Consider the following 19,504-nt stretch of genomic DNA (forward strand, 5'->3'; position numbering starts at 1 on the left):
GAATCCTGCCAGTCTTGTAGGAGTACTTTGCACTTCGAAGGTGCAAAGCACATACCATACCTACGGACACTGATTGCCAACTGATTAAGTGCGGATTGCATGCCTTGGGCATTATCGCACAGTAAGACAATATCGTCCGCATACTCAAGGTCAAGAAGTCTTTCTCCAGGCAACAGATCCACACCACCATTACTTACATTCATCAGAGCTGTTTCCAGAATGTCATCGATGGCAAAGTTGAAGAGGAATGGTGAGATTGGGCAACCCTGCCTAACCCCACTACTCGAATGGAACAATGGAGAGAGGTGGTTGTATGCCCTCACTCTGTTTAAAGTGTTTGTATATAGGGCTTTTAGGATGTTAATAAACTTCTCAGGCACACCCTTCTTCAATAGACCATCCCAGAGAATAGTCCTGTCCAACGAATTGAAGGCAGCCCTGATGTCAAGATACACTACGATTGTTGGCCTTTGATAAGTATGACAGTGTTCTAACGTTTGGTGGAGGGTGAAGATATGATCAATACATCCTCGACCAGAACGAAACCCAGCCTGCTCCTCGCGAGTCAATCTTTCTCGGGTTTTGAACAACCTACGAAGTATGACGGAAGCCAATAGCTTGGACGCAATCGGAAGTAGACTTATCCCCCGATAGTTGTTACAGGAACGACGTGAACCCTTTTTAAAGATAGGGACAACTATCGACTCATTCCATGACGTTGGCACACTCTCTAGTTCCCAAACCTTTGTAAACAGCGTCGTCAATTCCTTAGTCAAAAAGTCACCACCATCTTTAAAAAGAGCTGGAGGTAAGTCATCTGGGCCAGGTGATTTGTAACGCTTCAAGAGTTGGAGTTCCTTGCGGACTTCCTCCTCGTTTGGTGGATCAGTCGTCACCGGCCATGGAGGGCAGGACAGTCTGACCGATGTTGCCGGAGCAGCAGGCCAGTTGAACTGCCCTTCGAAAATTCTGCCCACCTTCCAAGACGTCGATGGATGTTAGTGATTGGCATCCCATCATCCTCGCAGATTGTTTCACTCACACCAGACTTCTTGCTGCCAGTGGCTCGGATGAGCTGGAAGAGCTTCCGGTAGTTACCAGATGCAGCTGCTGCTTCCAGCTCATTAGCACGCTTCGACCACCAGGCTTCTCGGTCCTTACGCAAGCTTTGCCCAATTTCCTTACATAACATCCTTCGTTTATGGTCAAACTCACGGTCACCCGGAGTAGGCCGACGGGCTTCAATGAGTTGTAAGGAACCAGAAGAAACCCAGTGCTTAAAAGCGGGACGTTTCGCAAACCCACAACTGACTGTTCCCGCCATTTTCATGGCGTCATGCAATTGCAACCAATGCTCATCTATACTTTTCGGTGGGATGGTAGCTAGCCTAGAGGCTAGCTCGGTTCGATACTTATTTGCAACAGAAGTTGCAATTAGCTTGCTAACATCAATCTTTTGGTGGTGGTCACTTCGTTGGTCACTGAAAAGTAAGGCAAGATTGGCGCAGACCAAGGCATGGTCAGAGTCCAGATAGGTACTCCAAAAGGAGCGGCAGTCTTTTACACAACCACGCCAGCGGTAGCTGATCGCGATGTGATCAATCTGAGTCCAGGCTTGAGATGCAGAGGGAGGACGCCAGGTGGCACATCAGCGATGACTGTGCCGAAAGTTAGTGCTAGCCAGAAACAGGTTGTGGTCTGTGCACAGTTGCAGTAGACGGTCCCCGTTATCTGACCTGCGACCAACAAGTCCCCATCGGCCACCTAAACGACTCTCTTCTGTGCCTAGACGCCCGACCTGAGCATTCAAGTCTCCGGCTAGTACCACAATATCTGTCGAACGCACTTTCTGGAGAAGAACAGATAACTGGTGGTAAAACTCATCCTTGATTGCATCCGGGCTGCAATCTGTCGGGGCATAGGCGGAGATGACGAAAAGACATCGTTTCTCACGCCGATTTCTTCTCACTTTGATGGAACTTTCTAATCTAACAGCACATAACCGACTGTTAATGGGGATCCAATCGACTAGTGCTGCCTCAGCTCTAGCGCTTAGTGCGACACCAACGCCTGCAAGACCAGACGAAGATGCCACAGGGTCCTCGGATAAGCGCATGTAAAACAAGCTTTTGAAGTGACAGATGTAGAGCGAATTTGTAGTACTTCGCTAGAGTCTTGAATACGGGTCTCGGATAGACAACAAACATCAATATTAAGACTTTCCAAAGACATAGCCAGCCCTATCTGTTGCCCGACCTGCATAAGTGTGCGAACGTTGAAGGCAGCCAGTTTGAATGGCGCACGTGGTTTCAGAAAAACTGCTTCAGTACTCATATTCGATGGTAACATACAACTTTCAACCGGACAGTGACTCGAGAACGTTTAGATACAGTCGGATTTCCACCAAAGACGAGCCGCTGTATAAGTATAAAAGAGGGTGAATAATGTGGGAAATAATAATAATAATAATAATAATAATAATAATAACGACAATAATAGTAATAATAATAGTATTAATAATGACAATAATAGTAATGATAATTATTTGAATCGACTGATTGTTTTTCGGAGCGATAAAAGTAGTTGCCAAAGACATAGAGTTCATCGTTTGTGTGTGGGCTGTGATACTGCCCGGGTGCCCAAACCGAAGCAGGTGGTTTTCTTAGGGGGCCACTCCCCGAGCCTTTGACCTAAAGGTCTAACCCACAAGGCAGTGGAGCATCGTAGGGAGATGCAATCCCATGGTAGCCAGTGACCAAAGATTGGTTCATACGCCATTTGTTCCCGCAGGATACTGGAGCCCATGTGCACCATTGGTTTGGGATCCGGTTAAAGCGCCGGACATTCGCTTTTCGTCCTCTCATTTTCGTAAACAACACCCCCGTCACGAGAAGGCAATGAGAAGGACTTCCCTGGCAGAGGCTGTATACGCGCGGCCGTGTGAGAGTATTTCGAGAGGGAGAGCGGACTCACCCCACTCTCGGCCGTACCAGGGCATTCGGGGACCGTACCAGGGCATTCGACACTACGGAGTTCCTGAGGAGATTGTCAATATTATCCGGAACTCATATGACGGACTACAGTGCAAGGTCGTGCATGGAGGACAGCTGACAGATGCATTCCAAGTAAGGACCGGAGTCAGGCAAAGCTGCCTACTCTCCTCCTTTTCTCTTTCTTCTGGAGGTTGACTGGATTATGAAGATCTCCACATTTGAGGGAGGGCACGGAATACAATAAGAAGCTTGTACGCAACTAGGCGATTTAAACCCCATAGATAACCTGGCTCTTCTATCCCACACAAACCAGTAAGTGCAGGTCAACATAATCACTGTAGCAGCAGCCTTCGCATCAGTAGGCCTCAGCATACACAAGGGGAAAACCAAGGTCCTCAAATTCAAGGCGGAAAACAGCAATCCAATCACTCTTGATGGCGAAACTCTGGAAGATGTAGAATCCTTCACATACCTGGGAAGCATAATCGATGAACAAGGAGGATCTGATGCAGACGTAAAGGCGAGGATTGATAAAACAAGGACAGCATTCCTACAGTTGAATAACATATAAAACTCAAAATAAAAAGCCAACGTTAAAGTCATAATCTTTAATACGAACGTCAAAAACAGTTCTACCGTACGGAGCTGAAACTTGGAGAACTACTACAACCATCATCGAAAAAGTACAAATATTTGCAAACAATTGTCTACGCAAGATAATCAATGTCTGTTGACCGGATGCCATCAACAACAGTCAACTGTTGGAGAGAAAAGACCAGCTTTGAACTGAAGAGAGAATTAGTAAAAGACGTTGGAAGTGGATAGGACATACATTGGGGAAATCATCAGACTGCATCAAGAGGCAAGCGACAACTTGGAATCCTGAAGGAAGGCGGAAAAGAGGAAGGCCAAAGAACACATTACGTCGGGAAATAAAAGCAGATATGGAAAGGATGAATAACAACTGGAAGGAGCTGGAAAGGATTGTCCAGGACACGGTTGGATGGCGAATGCTGGTGAATGGCCTATGTTCCTTCATGAGGAGTAACAGGAGTAATTAAGTTAATCAGAATACATAACGAACATACGCCTTCCCAGTAATGATCATAATTTGTACAGAAAATGCAAGTAACAAACTCATATTATCAAGTGAACGTATTCATGAGTTTGCTAACCATTGCTACTTACAATGTAGAATTTTAAGAGTTTCACCACAGAAATGAGACAATAATAAATTGCATTCTTATTTAAAAACTAAGATATTAGAAAATTTTAAACCCAACCACTTAAAGTCAGAAATTAAGTAAACACAACGCGACTTGACCGGTAGAGTTCGGCTGATGCCAAGGACTAGATAAATAGGATATTGGTAACTGCTCACTACCAAATTTCAGAATAATAGTAAATTACTTAGCAAGTATTTTGCCAGTGAAATTAAGTTTAAACATTAATTAAAATCAAATTAGATTTATCATTTCACGTTTTGGGATACCATATACTACATATAAGAAAGTAATGGTGGTAATCTTAACGTCTTCTGGACTCACCATTTCAGTGAACAAAAACGTTATTTATTCTGTAAATTATGTTTAACCGCAAACTTTGATTATTATTATTATTATTAAAAGAATACAACGCAGAGAACAAGAAGTACGAAAGGCAGCTGAATTAGCTTTACGACAGAAAGATGAACACATACGTCGACTAATTGAAGAAAAAGAAGCTAGGATTCAGCAAGTGAGTATTGTTTTCATTATAATAAATGTAGCCTTTAATTCTACACATTTACCTAACTCCTGGAAGGTATATTAGTACTTCACAATTGATTCGTTAGTTTACACTGGGATAACATTAAACTCTACCTGGTTAGGAGACTTACGAGTTCCTGGACAGTACGGGGATTAGCTAGTTAAATACATGTTTAAAATCTTCACACGATTCCGGATAGATCACATCAAATGATTCTTGCAAGTTGTCTATAACAGACATATCAACCTCGCTATTTTTTTACAGTTTGGTTAGACATACCGGCCATGTTACCTTTTTTCAACCCTTGAATTTCCAAGAATAAGTTTCCCAACAGTAACCCCAATAATAATAACCACCAAAAATAAACTAAGATGAAGGGTTGTTTAAAGAATTTTTGATAAAACCCGTTAGTTCTGATCATGCGTTTCACGTCCACCATACTTATACTCATTCGGAAATACTTTAGGAAAGTTAAACAGAACTAATTTTGTTAGACTGGCTCTTAAAATAGTTCAGCATAATGTACTCTGATTATATGCTTTTAATAAGCTATAAACTAGTGACCTAATATTCGTACATAAATTAACTGAGATGTTATACAAAGAACAATGGTCTGATACAACATACTTGTATAAGGAAATAAACACATGGTGCCTGTGCACTAATGATTGACTTTTCTCAAAATGTGTATCTGGGTTAGAAACGCGATTGTATTCCGCAGTCCATAGTTAGATAACATTATAAACCTGTTACCTATGTTTTCAGTTACTGAACCTCAGCAATATCTTAATAAGCAATCACCAATTTAAAATCAACTCTATTTGGTATTCCTTCTATATCAGCGTAAATTAGAATTCTTTTCCATCCGAAAATAGCATCTAAATTAGACAGCTCATTATCAATACCATTAAATACACTATATAATGATCTTGTTTTAAATTATAACGATGTGTTAAAAACACAACTGACAATCATAAAATTTGTATCACTTGCCACACTAATGATTGGTAAGAGTTCTCTTTATTTATTTTTTAGCACAAAATAATCAACAATAATAATATCACTAAATTACAAGTTACCATATAAATTGTTACAGTGAATAATAGTTGTTCATTGTTTATTTTTCGTAGTCAAGAAATTTGGCGTTAGCAGCTGAATGTCTACGTGAAGAAATGTTACGTGTTTATAATCTGGATAGTTTTGATAAAAAAGTTCAAAAAGTCACATTGATCAATGAAATGGGATTAAATGGAAAACAATAATGATATCATTGTTTTTTTCTGATTGATAACACACAAACATATTACGTATTTCAATTTTACAATAGGATTAATGTACAACAATTTTACTTTTATTTAATATACCTACCTATGTGTATACAACTGTCTATACGTAAACTTATACAGTGTGTTCAAATGTTCTGTGGTGTTTTTTTTCTTCAATGTATTTACACTGTTTTCATTTTCAGTTTGTCACAATCCTGGTGATATCAGCAAATATTCGTTAATGTTGATTGCAACAATAATTCTGAGAAACACTACTAACCTAATAATAATTTTATCTATTTCAATAAACTTAATACTTCTGTTTTATCAATACAATAGTTTTTTATTATTTCTAGGATGTTTTGAAAACTATTTACCGTATGATTATTGTGATGAAATTCCCATTTACCTTGTTGAAGAGTGAATTAGCTTTTTTTCACGTACTGATACTAGCTGAAGAACCTTCAAATAATCAGATAGCAGTTTCTTTGTAGTTTTCGGGAGGGGAGCCTCGTCAGTGCTAATTGTTATCTTCTTAAGATTTACCTTTGTATTTAAAAATATATTCATAAAGTAGTCTTAATGTGTTTTTCCGTACACTTTATTTCACAGAGATACGATTAAAAAGCTGTATCTATAGAGGATTTAAATAGTTAGGAACATTTTCCCTATCGTATAGCAACTGATAAATTGTCTAATTAAGTTAAATGAGTTGGATTAAATAAGGTATGAAAATTAACATAACTGATAAAATTATGAAGATTTAAACTAGACTGCTGATAGTTATAGATAATAAATGAGATTTACGGTAAATTTCTATAGGCAATCTCTGTCAAAACTATCGATAGCGTTAAACCTGATTTAAAAACAACTAGGAATCATTCTGTACATCCAAGGAAATATGTTTTATAGAATTTTAATTCATAATGACTACATCGCCTAGTGAAACTAACCAATGATCCTGATTTAGACGAGTAAGTTATCTGGAACTTGGCACTACATAAAAACACACTTTCTGTCCATCGATTGTGAGTCCTTTTTCCTGAACATCGTCTATGCAATCGGAAACATTTTTACCGACCACCTGTTTTGTTTTTTAGTAAAAATTAATTTGAAGATTTGTTATTGTACAATTTCGGAATTGCATTCACACAATTACCTTAGTCATTTTGGAAGCAATGGCATCCACCAAACGTTTAAATATGTCTTTACCAAACGTTGAGAATGAGTTTAGGCTTATAGTTTCTCGATGTTTATTAGATTCGAAAGTCCTTTCCATCATCGGTCAATAATAAAGGAATACTCACTGAAGATTAGTCCTCAAGAAATTTTCTTACTGATAAACTTATTTGACTTGAAAAGTCTTTTATTTACTAAAAAACCAACGGCAGGCACACAATCACGCCGCAAATGTACGATCAATATGATGCCGTGTAATCACTCAAAATGAAATTGAGATATGGTGAGAAGACTGTGATACACATGTGTTGTTTGTATCATTTGGATATATATTCACCTAATTACGAGTATCAAGAAACTAAATGTCAATAAGAGCATGGTGGATACTTCCATGAATCATCTTTACATTATTTAATATGGCGAGGAATCAACTTACGTGTATGGCTTGTGCTTAAACTACTGTTGAGGAACTAGCTGTTCATACGAGACGTGTTAAGAAAACAACTTATCCAAAATCAGCAATTAAGTACCTCTATACGATGACTGTACAACATCGATATCTGTATTCAGTTTGTCTGTATCAATTGAACATACAATCGGTATGACGGTCAAAGGAATCACAAATGACTAATCCATTTGGAATTCAACTCTATGTTAACATAATTCTGTAGCGAATATGCATTGAATGTTTAAGCAGTTGACCGGAAGTGTCTCCACCTAGCGAAAATTGTGAAACCCAAACTCGTCCCCCACGAGATCCGAACCCACTGCTGAGGAGTCCCATACTAGGACGAAACGGTTTCCCAGTGCTTCCAGGTTTTCCATGGTGGTCTAACTTCAATTGGCTCATGATTTCAGCTATTGAAACTTCTGAAATCTCCAAAAAACCTCTTCTCATTATATTATTTGGCTAACGACTGACGAAACTAACAAGTGCTTTAGGCCGAAATATGTGCGTATAAATAACATATTTTTTTACTAAATACTATCTTGTTCACATTGTCATTTAATTAGTCGTCAATCAATTTACAAAACATGATCTATTTATGTAAGAAAGTTTCCAAATTGAATGACAAATGTTTTTTACACTATAAATTTACATTAAAAGATGTCAGCTTAATTAAAGCCTAAATGTGTTCTTTTTAAAGTTGTACAATTAAAAAACATGAATTTTTTGCTCAATTGAAAAACATGATAAGTATTGCAAACTTTGTCTATAGGTTAAGATTTCTTAAAGAAAAGCATATATTATATTTGCACGAAATCTAAATTGTTACAAACTTGTGACATTTATTCCACTGATTCCTTCATGAACAATGCATATATTGGAAGATAGAAGCGATAATTTAAACAAAATGGCATAATAAAAGACAACTTTATACACAGAAGTTACATGAAAAAAAAAGAAATCAATAAGAAAGGAAAATAAATTAATTCGTTCTTACGTATAAGACAGAAAGATATACTGTGAAAGTAGTTTTAAAGCTTTTTAATTTCTTGGAATTTTTAACTGAGTGTTGCGGTATGGATTTTATATATATATATATATAGTTGACCGGAGAGTAAAATTATGCATTTAAGTTTTTCAAATTACATACCAGGAAACATGATAAGTGGTTCACCTTTTGATGATACACATTGGATAAATCCACCTTCCGCATTAGTGGCGGTGCATTCATTTATCTGATTTGAAGGATAATTACTGACAGGGCAACGTGTGTCAACTAATACGGACAAATTAGAAGTTTGACTTAATGCATGAATTATAGAGGCAGATGTGACCATCGAATTACTAGATACATGATTTAGATTATTTGTTTCAATATTTTCATTGGAAACGAAAGTCGGGACAGATGTGGCTAGTGATGAAACTGGAGTTATGTAGGTGAGAGAGGTTTGAAAGGAATCAGAATGATTTCCAAATACATCAATGCTAGAGTCTGGATTAGACTGGGGAGTAACTTCGGGTGTAGAAGATGAAGAAACTAAGGAAGTTAAATCATTTCCACCAATTAGATTTACAGTAGAAGCATCTTTGGGATTAGTTGACATATCAAGCAGATGTTCGCTAGAACTAACTGATTCTTTAGTAATACTTTCAGAATCATCATTAATACTTGATTTAGACAAAGTCAAACCTCGACGACGAAAGACAGAGAGATGACTGCCTCCAGTTACAAGTTGTTTATAAACGGCGCATGATTTTCTGAAATTGAAAAAAAGGATGCGTTATTAACAAAAATAAGAGCATCATGAAATTTTACTTAGACAATATGCAGATAGTTTCTCATTTTCATTTAGACTATGATGCCATCGGAAATTTGGTGCACCAGAGGCGTAAAACACAGACTTACATTTTCATAAATACGAAGTTTGCGTGCTCCAATGGTAATATCCCTCTCGCCGGGGAAATACAACTAATACCTTAACGTAGTGATGGAGCATGGCCAAAAATACCTCTTTCTTTAGTTCTTGCTTTAAACGCTAGGTCAATTGGGAAGCAGAAAGCAGAGGCATCATGGTCTGAGGGCGACCGTTCATTCAGGGATAGATGGTATTAGGGTTTTTCCCTTGGAAAACTCGCATCTCCACGGTTGCTAGCTTCCCACAACAGGAGGAAGAGGAGATCGGAAAAGGTTAATCACATGGATTCTTGTAGGCAGTAAGGTTTGAAAATTACTGACTCAACACACCAAAATCTACACCATAAAAATCCATATGTGGCCGGCTGCAAGCAGATATTCCTTGGACTTTGTGTTCGCGTTGGAAAGTCATAAAGACTCTCTCTAACCCATTTTCACCTTTAGGTTTCTTAAGTATTCTTTAGCTTTGTGGGCTACGAGGAAGTAACAGATTCCCTCATATCTTTAAGAAATATCCGAGGTAAATGTGTCAACAATTGAAACACTTGTTTAGTTTTTTCCTTTTTCTTCGACTTCTCCCACAAGTAACACCAGTTTCGACATTTCGATCACACAAACGTTATCACACGCTCATTGAAACACCGCTTCAAAGTACATAATTGGGTTTTAAATATGTAAACATATATAAAGTCGAATCGGTGAACTTGCGACAGAATTAAGAACTGAAACTGGTGTTAGTCATAATTAACGTCTTCCATTTTCAGTTAACTTCAAAATAGACATTATTTCAGAAATAACTATTTGTTGGCATGCGTCCATAAAAACCCCTTAGCTTTTACCGAATGGTGTAGCTTGTGGCATAGACGAGATGTTTATTTTTCAACGGATGGATAAGTATGCTATACAGCAACCCAACGCATGCCATCGCAATGCCGTGAAACGTAGTTTGGGATGGTAGACCAAATTGAAAGCTATTAGTATTAGACTATAGATGTCTTTAAAGCAGTTTTCTCAAGTCACTGCCTAGCTTGATAAACAATGCTACCCGGCATAAAATTAGGCTGAGAGCTAGAGAAGGGCAAACAAGCAGGTGGCATTAGTCCATGAAGATATTAACTGTTTGACTGAACCATGTAGATAGGTGTAGACCGTTTGGTTGGGGTCGACGCAGTTATCGCAACTAATGGTTAGATGCTTCAGGTGATATAGCTCAAAATTACAAGTGGGTCAGGTGCGTTGTATTTGCCTTCTTTTAGATCTTAAGTTTCTAAATTACCTTACAAAAGGATCCCCTCTTTCCTCCTTATTCCATTAATCCATATTTTCTTTTCGAACCGTATTATCTATGCCTAGTCTCTTTTATTACTTTAATATTGTTACTACTCTAGGATTTACCTTGACAATTTCATCTCGATGTACTAGTTGGATGTGACAAGTGAAGCCGATGAACACGCATTAGGTTATACGTTGGATATAACTGGTTTATTCTGCAATATGTGGTCTTTCAATATCACTGATACTACGATTATTTCGAACTTTTTGTTATGTATCTTGTTTGAGTAATCTCCCTGTATTGACGCAGGTTGGTAACTTGGGCTGACATTTGCTTCAGGCTCCATCTCGATTATAAGTGACTGAAAAATATCTATTGTTAAACGACCTAAATGATTATGACTGATGCAACAAATATTAATAGGTTGGTGGGATAAACTAATCAAAACCGTAAGATACAGAAAGCGAAAATTACGGGTGTGTCACTCATTTTACACCCACCGCTAAGTACAAGTGCAGATATTTGGTTTTGATTAAGACTTAGTGAAAGGGCTAATTATACTGTCCAGCCGACCAAACTGAAGTAGGTGGAACAGGGTCTGAAAGAGGAACACAGCGGTCTTGAATCAATCGACTTAACAACTAGGCCACTGATACACACTATATAGCTGACTGAGGTCACCGAATTCTCATGTGATCGTCGCTGTAATTATTTTTACAACATTAAGGTGCTTTTAGAAGTAATGCAAATGTACATAATTTTGTCGTTAAAATCTGAAACTTACCACGAATTCACATTATTAAGAAAACTTACAAGTAATAAACTCAGGATTTAGAAATTCAAGTACAATATGTTTAAAATAGAACTTACGTGCCCCACTAGTTTAACTTGTCTAATTGGGTTCCTTCGTCGATGGCTTAGTATGTCAGATTCTTAAGTAAGTCATAAAAATTCGGCACAACCTTTTGGACATTGTGAGCAAAAAATTAAGTCCGAAGCCAAACTTAGTATTTAAATAATGAACTAGAACGCAGATTGAATATGAGGAATTTACGCAATTTGTCATTCACAAAATATTATTTCTGTTAGCAACCGGACCGGTACTCATCACTAACCTTATCTCAGGAAGAAATATATATGATATTTATATAAAAATCACAATTATATACAAGCTATTAAAGACACGGAAGGGTGGGTATATTGCTTTCAGTTAGAAGAGTTGATTAATAAAAAACTTAACGGTAATATTGAAATTTGGCGATGCACAAACTGCAGGTGGAATTCATAAAATGACTACAGGATATACGCTATTTCTAAATGTTTTACGTATATCAATGATGTAACAAACGTTCGTTTCACCAAAACTTCTATGGAGAAAGCCATTCTGATAATAATGAGAAACAACAAACACCTTCATTTCAAAAGGCTTTAAGAATGGAACAAACAGCCAGTCCAACTACTCCTTAAAATAACTTATTCAGTTAAAACCTATAACATTGCACTTGGTCACACAAACACATTTTTTATTTGGACAATGAAATGGAAAATACTTTCACTACGAAGACACACTAAATTACATAGAATACTAACCTATGTGCATAGAAATTCGATCTCCATTTACAAACACGGCCACATGGGCAAGTTAATTGCAAAGATTTGGAACAGGAGAAAACATGTTCAGCAAAATACTTTCGTTTGTGATAAGCGTTGCCGCAGTGTGTACATTTATATGGCATTAAACTTCGGTTGACTTGGGATGCTTAAAGAGTAAAAATAATTAAATAGCAAAAAATCTAATGATTACAACTAAGATGAGATCCCCTGGAAAATCGACCACTTTCTGTTCCAACCTAGATAAACAAAAATGAACACGTATTCAACCAACATTAAATGAAAAAACTTACTGAATGAGAACTCATTTCGCCATCATCTTGATTAAGATCGACAAATGCATTTCGTTTGTCACCCATAAACAACGATTTTGCATCATGGAAATTGTAATTTAATCCTAATTGATTGAAGTAATTAATTGAAATAAGAAAAAACAAATAATACTAAGAACCTGATGAATAATCGTAAGTTAAATGCTTGGTCAAATTTGGACTGGCATTTTTGATACCATGAAAAGCGAAATAATGTAAGGTTAAATTTTTAACTTCTTTAGCTTTGAATGAACAAAGCAAGCATTCGTACATTGCTTCCCCAGTAAAGATAGGATTTCCTGAATGATTCTGATATATACACTGAATAGACACCTATAATTATATACAAGAATGTTAGTTCATTTAAAATCAACAAACTCACCTCCTTTTCTATATGATTGATTAAAGAATGTTCCGTAAGAACGGGACAAGATGTTGATATTAATTGACAATGACGACACTGATACAAACTAAACAAACAGTTTGCACTTGAGTGGGCAGTCTTGAAGTGATTGATGAGATTTGATAAAAGAAGTGTATTGAATGAGCAATATGAACAGTGCAATACAAGTATACAATTCTGGCTTATCATTGGGCATTGCATTGCAACACCGAATCAAAAAAAGGACCTGAAAAGTAAATAAATTTATAATACATTGGTAGTACAGAGGAAATTATTTTTAAATGAAATTTAACAACACCGAAAAAGCTTGTGGATACAGCCAAACACAGTTGAAATCATTGTCACTCAGCTGGTCAAACAAACGTCGCCAGTGATATGAACTTCTCTGATGATCGTACATTTAACCGGACTGTAACCTCTACCATATAATTTTCCCGTTTCCCTGTTCTTGGTTGCACTGCCTCCCTTATTTGTTTCTTCACAATATAATTTCTCTAGCTGTATGGCACATATTACTTCTGATGTCCAACTGTGACAGATTTCATAGGAATTATTTAGATAAGTAAAACCATCACTTTATGAGTCAGTTTTCTATAACAGCCTGATATAATTGGCTTCTTTGTCCAAGAAAACGGGCTACAAAGCTTAGGGATCTATCTCTAAATCTGAATGCGAACTAACTCGTCTTATTTATTAGTATGGGATTGAGGAGAGTAATATTTTTTTGACTGAAATCATGAATCGATTTATGTCAGACCACTGAAAACCTGTAAGTACTGAACGGCCGTTTCGTCCTAGTATGGGACTCCTCAGCAGTGCGCATCCACGATCCTGCTCGCGAGACCTATAGACCAGTGAACCGGCATCCAGCAGTGTTAATGTCTAACTTCAATCAATCTACGAAATTACGCAACCATCTTCCATCGTCTGAGATAGATACCTGCCTCCACCTGACGTGTTAACTTAACAATTTCCAAAACTCCATACGGACAACCAACAGGTGCGCACTAGAGACTAGCTTCGTGAGGGGATTCTCGGAGTTTTAGGGGGATGTGACGTGGGGCTGTCAGGTAGAGACAGGTATCTACCTCAGACAATGGTTGAGCAATTTCGTGGATTTATTGAAGTTAGACATTAACACTGTTGGATGCCGGCTCACTGGTCTATAGGTCTCGCGCGCGAAACTCAAGGTCTTGGGTTCGTGGATGCGCGCTGCTGAGGAGTCCCATACTAGGACGAAACGGCCGTCCAGTACTTCCAGATTGATTGATCAACTGTGAATACAGTCCTACAGGAGGTCGGTCGCGGCCCGGATAACCCAGTGGTAACGTCTGACTGTGAAGCTGGGTGACACAGGGTCGAATCCGTCCGGGAGCACCAGTTCCCCAAGATTACAGGTACACCTTGCTGACGAGTGCCAAGTAGCACGAAACCTGAGTCCACGATTTCCTGTCGACTACTTCCAACCACCATCTTATCTCTATCGAAGTTCGGATAAAAGTAGTACACCCGATTGAGTGGTACTTTATGGGTCGCGAATAGATAAGTAACAAATAATCAATATCAACCTACACATTTGATTGGCCTTAGGATCCATTGTCAGACAATGTAAGAACTAGCACGAATGTGTGCTGATTTAAATTTTCATAACCTTACACTAGCAGAACGAAAACTCAACAAGAGAATTAAAAGGAAGATTTATCAACTAAAGCAGACTAGCAGTCGAGTCTAAGGGAATATTTACTACCTTATGAAAACAAATAATAATAAGTTTAGAAGCAAAAATCTTAGTAAAGTGATGTATTTACCAGCCACTGTTGAACACAGGCCAGTAACTAAATGAATACGGTTGTGACGAATTCGAACAACCGTAAACGTATTCATGGTCTGTGATTTATTATTTATTTGAACACATAAATATTGGTACAAAGGCGCACCGAACACATATGTGCCACACAAGTCAATTGATTTGTGTGGGCTGTGATACTGACCGGGTGCCCAGACCGAAGTAGGTTGGTTCCTTAGGAGGCCACGCCCAGAGCTTTCAACCTAAAGATCTGACCCACAAGGTAGTGGAGCAACGTCAGGAGATGCAGTCCCATGTTAGCCAATGACCAATAGTTAGTCCACACGCCATTTGTTCCCTTGGGATACTGGAGCCCATGTGCACCATTGGTCTGAAATCAGGGTCATCCAATTCCCCTAGGCGGATCTTCCATATCCACCTACTCGGTTACAGCACCAGACATCCGTATTTCGTCTTCTCAATTTTGTAAACAACCCCCCCCCGTCACGAGAAGGCAGTGAGTAGGACTTTCCTGGCAGTGGCTGTATACGCGTGACCAAGTGAGAGCGTTTCGAGAGGGAGAACTAACTCTTCCCACCCTCAGCCGTACCAAGGCATTGGGGGGGGTCAACATGTTCTACATCTACTATAAAAACATGCATATGTTTGCGTAATAGGCTTAGAGCCACACTTGCTATGAGGGTCGGCAATGGTACTTAGTTACCCAAACCGAAGTAGGTAGGACAGGGTTCAAGAATCCTGAAATATATCTACCCCAGTGCAAATACGAAAGGAGTTAAGTTAGTATCAGAGTTATAAAAACTAGCAGAAAAGGCAATGTTGTGATTTTCACACAGTAAGAAGATAAAAAGATGGTTATTATTAAACTAAGCGTATGCATTTCAGGAACTCGAAATGCATCCGTGGCTATTTATTACTCGTAAAGGTCGCCATAGTGTAAGCCTCGAAGGCGACTATATGTGAAAGATTTCTAAGAACGGGAACGTTCCTTATGTTTAAACAACCGACAAATGATTTTGAGGTTATGAACATAGCAAGTGAAAAAGGGGACATCAAGAGGAATATGAAGGAATTTAGTTCCAAGTCCATTAAGCTTCAAGGCTGTTGATGAGTGGTAAGAACAAAACAGAACAAATGCCACTATTTACCAAAGAGCAAAATAAAATCGATGGAAAGTAAAACAATAAAAGTATTGGTACCGAAACAAAATAATACTTAAAAAATTAAGGAATGAAAGGTATAGAATGGTGCTATACCTAACCATATGAGACATAAAGTGAACAAATCTGATCCAATATATATTATTGAAGGATAAAAATTCCTGATTACCAATGTTAGATAGATAGACTCTATCCAATGTACCCAGTTCGAATGACAAAACAAAATAGCTAATGTCACAGCAATCATGTTTAGACTAATGTTTATGGTAACTGGATATGAGGGTAGGAAACCATTTCCAATTTGTGGTTTTACCATAGGCAGTTCTGCAGATCCCTATGATCAAGAAAGCATAACCTACGTATGTTCTCTAATTCTGAATTCACGAAATACTACAGCCTAGAATGCTAAGTGGTACATGTACTTTTCAAAGAGAAGTTATGCATATTTGGAGTCACAAGTAGAGTGAATTAACGAAAATTGAACAAGCAAGTCATCAGACCACTAGGGTTAATGCATCTTCTAAGGTAGGTATGTAGATAGACGTCTGTAGACGCAAAACTCACGGGTTTCAGCACGATATATGATGTAGTCAAAAGGCCAAAAGAAAGGCAACACAGTTTTACAATAAATCAGTAAGGTTGAAAACGAAATAAAAGCCTTAATAAATGGCAAGTGATGGAGTGAAGATGATTGATGTCCAGAAATGTTAGAAATACGAGGGGAATGATCTCTTCCTCGTAGCCCACAAAGCTAAAGAATACTTAAGAAACCTAAAGGTGAAAATGGGTTAGAGAGAGTCTTTATGACTTTCCAACGCGAACACAAAGTCCAAGGAATATCTGCTTGCAGCCGGCCACATGGATTTTTATGGTGTAGATTTTGTTGTGTTGAGTCAGTAATTTTCAAACCTTACTGCCTACAAGAATCCATGTGATTAACCTTTTCCGATCTCCTCTTCCTCCTGTTGTGGGAAGCTAGCAACCGTGGAGATGCGAGTTTTCCAAGGGAAAAACCCTAATACCATCTATCCCTGAATGAACGGTCGCCCTCAGACCATGATGCCTCTGCTTTCTGCTTCCCAATTGACCTAGCGTTTAAAGCAAGAACTAAAGAAAGAGGTATTTTTGGCCATGCTCCATCACTACGTTAAGGTATTAGTTGTATTTCCCCGGCGAGAGGGATATTACCATTGGAGCACGCAAACTTCGTATTTATGAAAATGTAAGTCTGTGTTTTACGCCTCCGGCGCACCAAATCAATGACCGTGATAACTTTGTCAACTCATGGTTTAGAGAATAGGAGACTGATCGCACTGAGTGAATTATAACTATCACACACCTCTGTGTGTAAGTAATAGATTTATGTATTGCACTAAGTCATGAGCTGGGATGTTTTTTCTAGAGCACAATGTCGGCAGTTATTGTTATGCCATCACAATAGAATATTGTGATACCGCATGTCTCTCAACATCAGGTTGAAGTAGCGCATAGTCACTACCCTAAGGTCTTGATAGTCAGATAATGTTCCTAGTTACGCAGTGTGACTCTTGCCTTATTTCTTTCAGACATAAAAGGAAATCATATGAATTGGTAATGAGGTGAGTAATTGAATGGGAACATCTTATTTAGCTTTTACCAGCACCGACATGACTGAAGTAAATGTCGTTTACGAAAACTCACAGAGGCCTAGTAACAATAGCTTCATTAACATGATTTCTGACTTATATACTCTAACGGCAAGGAAGTTTCCGCAGATCTTCGTGTGAGCTCTCTCGCACTGCATCCTGAAGTACTGTCTTTGTAGGCCAAGATGACTGATTAAAATCACGATAGAGTTCCTTCTAAAGTAACTGCTAGCAAGATAGTTATCTAAAGCATTACTGCAATCTATATGAGGTTAGGCGTGTTTCCAGATATAAGACGAGAACTGAGTGACTAAACTAAGCAGTTCATAAACATTCTAACGACTGTAACACAGCCGGCAACGTTATGAAAAGCATGCTATGGAACAATCACTGCTTAACAAAATGGTTCTAAAGGTGTACCGTATGATGGGTGTATCTAACCTGTGCGAAAAAGCGACAACACTTGTACTCGCTGGGGTATCATACGAAGAAATGAGAAATGTAAGTGCCCGCTTATATTCAAACGACTATACAAACTCTATTGAACATAAATAGCGAAACGTATGCCGTGAACTGTCAGAGATATTTCTCAAGCTTGTAATGGATAAATAAATACTCTGACTCTTAAACAATATGAAGTAACAAAATAGTAATGCTAATAACTAAGTAAAAACCTTCAAAGTAATATCTCGCCCTGTCGTTGAACCTGTAGTAGTTATCGACCCTCTGTTGGCGAAATCACTAGAACGTCTCATCACAACCTTCTCAAGGAGCCGACAATCAGGTTTTTTGACGGAATCACTGACCTGTTCGTTCCCAGGAATCTGTGTCCGATTGATAAGTGTGTGAATGTTGGTTATGAGAGGATATGATTGTTGCCATAGTCTCTATAAAAAATGGGGAACAAAACAAGTTAGAGGACGATGGAAGTGAACAAGAAGCAACACGAGATGAAATCCTCTTGTGTACATTACACCACAGGTCTTTTCGAACGTTATGTCGTAAGATTTATCATGGGTGCCGTAACTTAAACTCCCGGTATGGAACTCCAAAACATACCTGCTAAAGCCTCAATACTGTTTGTAAAAGACAATGTATGCTCACTTTCGTGTCCCGTTCGGATTCAATATCCTCCGAAGTGTTACTTATTAATGATTCTTATAGCGATAAATGGACGTCCAAAATAAATAGTTCTGTGAGTCTTCGACACTGATGCTGACCTCATTAGTTTCAATGGACACACCTAACTGAGGCGCTCGGTCACGCGTCAAAGTTACATCACGAGTGTGTACGTCATGCTACGCATCCCTTGTAACTGCTGGCCAGCTTGGATCAAATGCTTCTAAACATAACGATATATCCTCATTTTTTATTTTTATTTTTGCATAGTGTGATATTGTTTTGATGTTTTAGGATATTTTCCGCCTATTTGTGCGTCTTGTTTTAACTGACCGAAAAAGGTTGTGTCAACTTTTCCACAACATCATGTTGTAACATGGCCCAGCAACAGGAATGTTGCTACGAATGTAAGAGGTCATTGGTCAACGAACAGCTATTCGTGCCGAAGATTTTCCAACGGATGCGGGCAGTTCTTGTCTTATCTCAAAATAACTCTATAGACGAAGTGACGGCATCTTCAGAATGGATTCTGGAGATTACCAGAACCCTAGACTTCGAGGTTTATTCTGCCAACAAAAGACTCCAAACAACACAGAATGACGTTGCATACCTCCATTATACTCTTACTCGTTATCTTAATATATAC

At 38.3% G+C, this 19,504-nt stretch overlaps 1 protein-coding gene across 3 annotated transcripts; it reads right to left on the minus strand.

Moving 5' to 3' along the window:
- Positions 1-5,852: 5,852 nt before the first annotated feature.
- MS3_00007641 (uncharacterized protein) lies at positions 5,853-18,272 on the minus strand (the record flags this gene model as incomplete). Of its 3 annotated transcripts, XM_012937277.3 has the most annotated exons (8): positions 18,181-18,272; positions 13,127-13,373; positions 12,885-13,077; positions 12,727-12,830; positions 12,627-12,672; positions 12,413-12,581; positions 8,785-9,392; positions 5,853-5,932 (listed from the first exon to the last, which is right to left on the minus strand). In XM_012937277.3, exons 2-8 carry the CDS (start codon positions 13,346-13,348, stop codon positions 5,853-5,855), a joined length of 1,422 nt encoding a protein of 473 aa, XP_012792731.3. In that variant the 5' UTR covers positions 13,349-13,373; positions 18,181-18,272. The 3 variants fall into 3 exon arrangements, with proteins under 3 accessions (XP_012792731.3, XP_051066498.1, XP_051066499.1); XM_051215955.1 differs by lacking the exon at positions 5,853-5,932 and having other exon boundaries at positions 8,164-9,392; positions 12,413-12,672; positions 12,723-12,830; XM_051215954.1 differs by lacking the exon at positions 5,853-5,932 and having other exon boundaries at positions 6,840-12,581; positions 12,627-12,830.
- Between the last annotated feature and the right edge of the window lie 1,232 nt (positions 18,273-19,504).

The sequence above is a fragment of the Schistosoma haematobium genome, chromosome 4 (assembly GCF_000699445.3).
Source record: "Schistosoma haematobium chromosome 4, whole genome shotgun sequence".
Classification (NCBI taxonomy): Eukaryota; Metazoa; Platyhelminthes; class Trematoda; order Strigeidida; family Schistosomatidae; genus Schistosoma; species Schistosoma haematobium.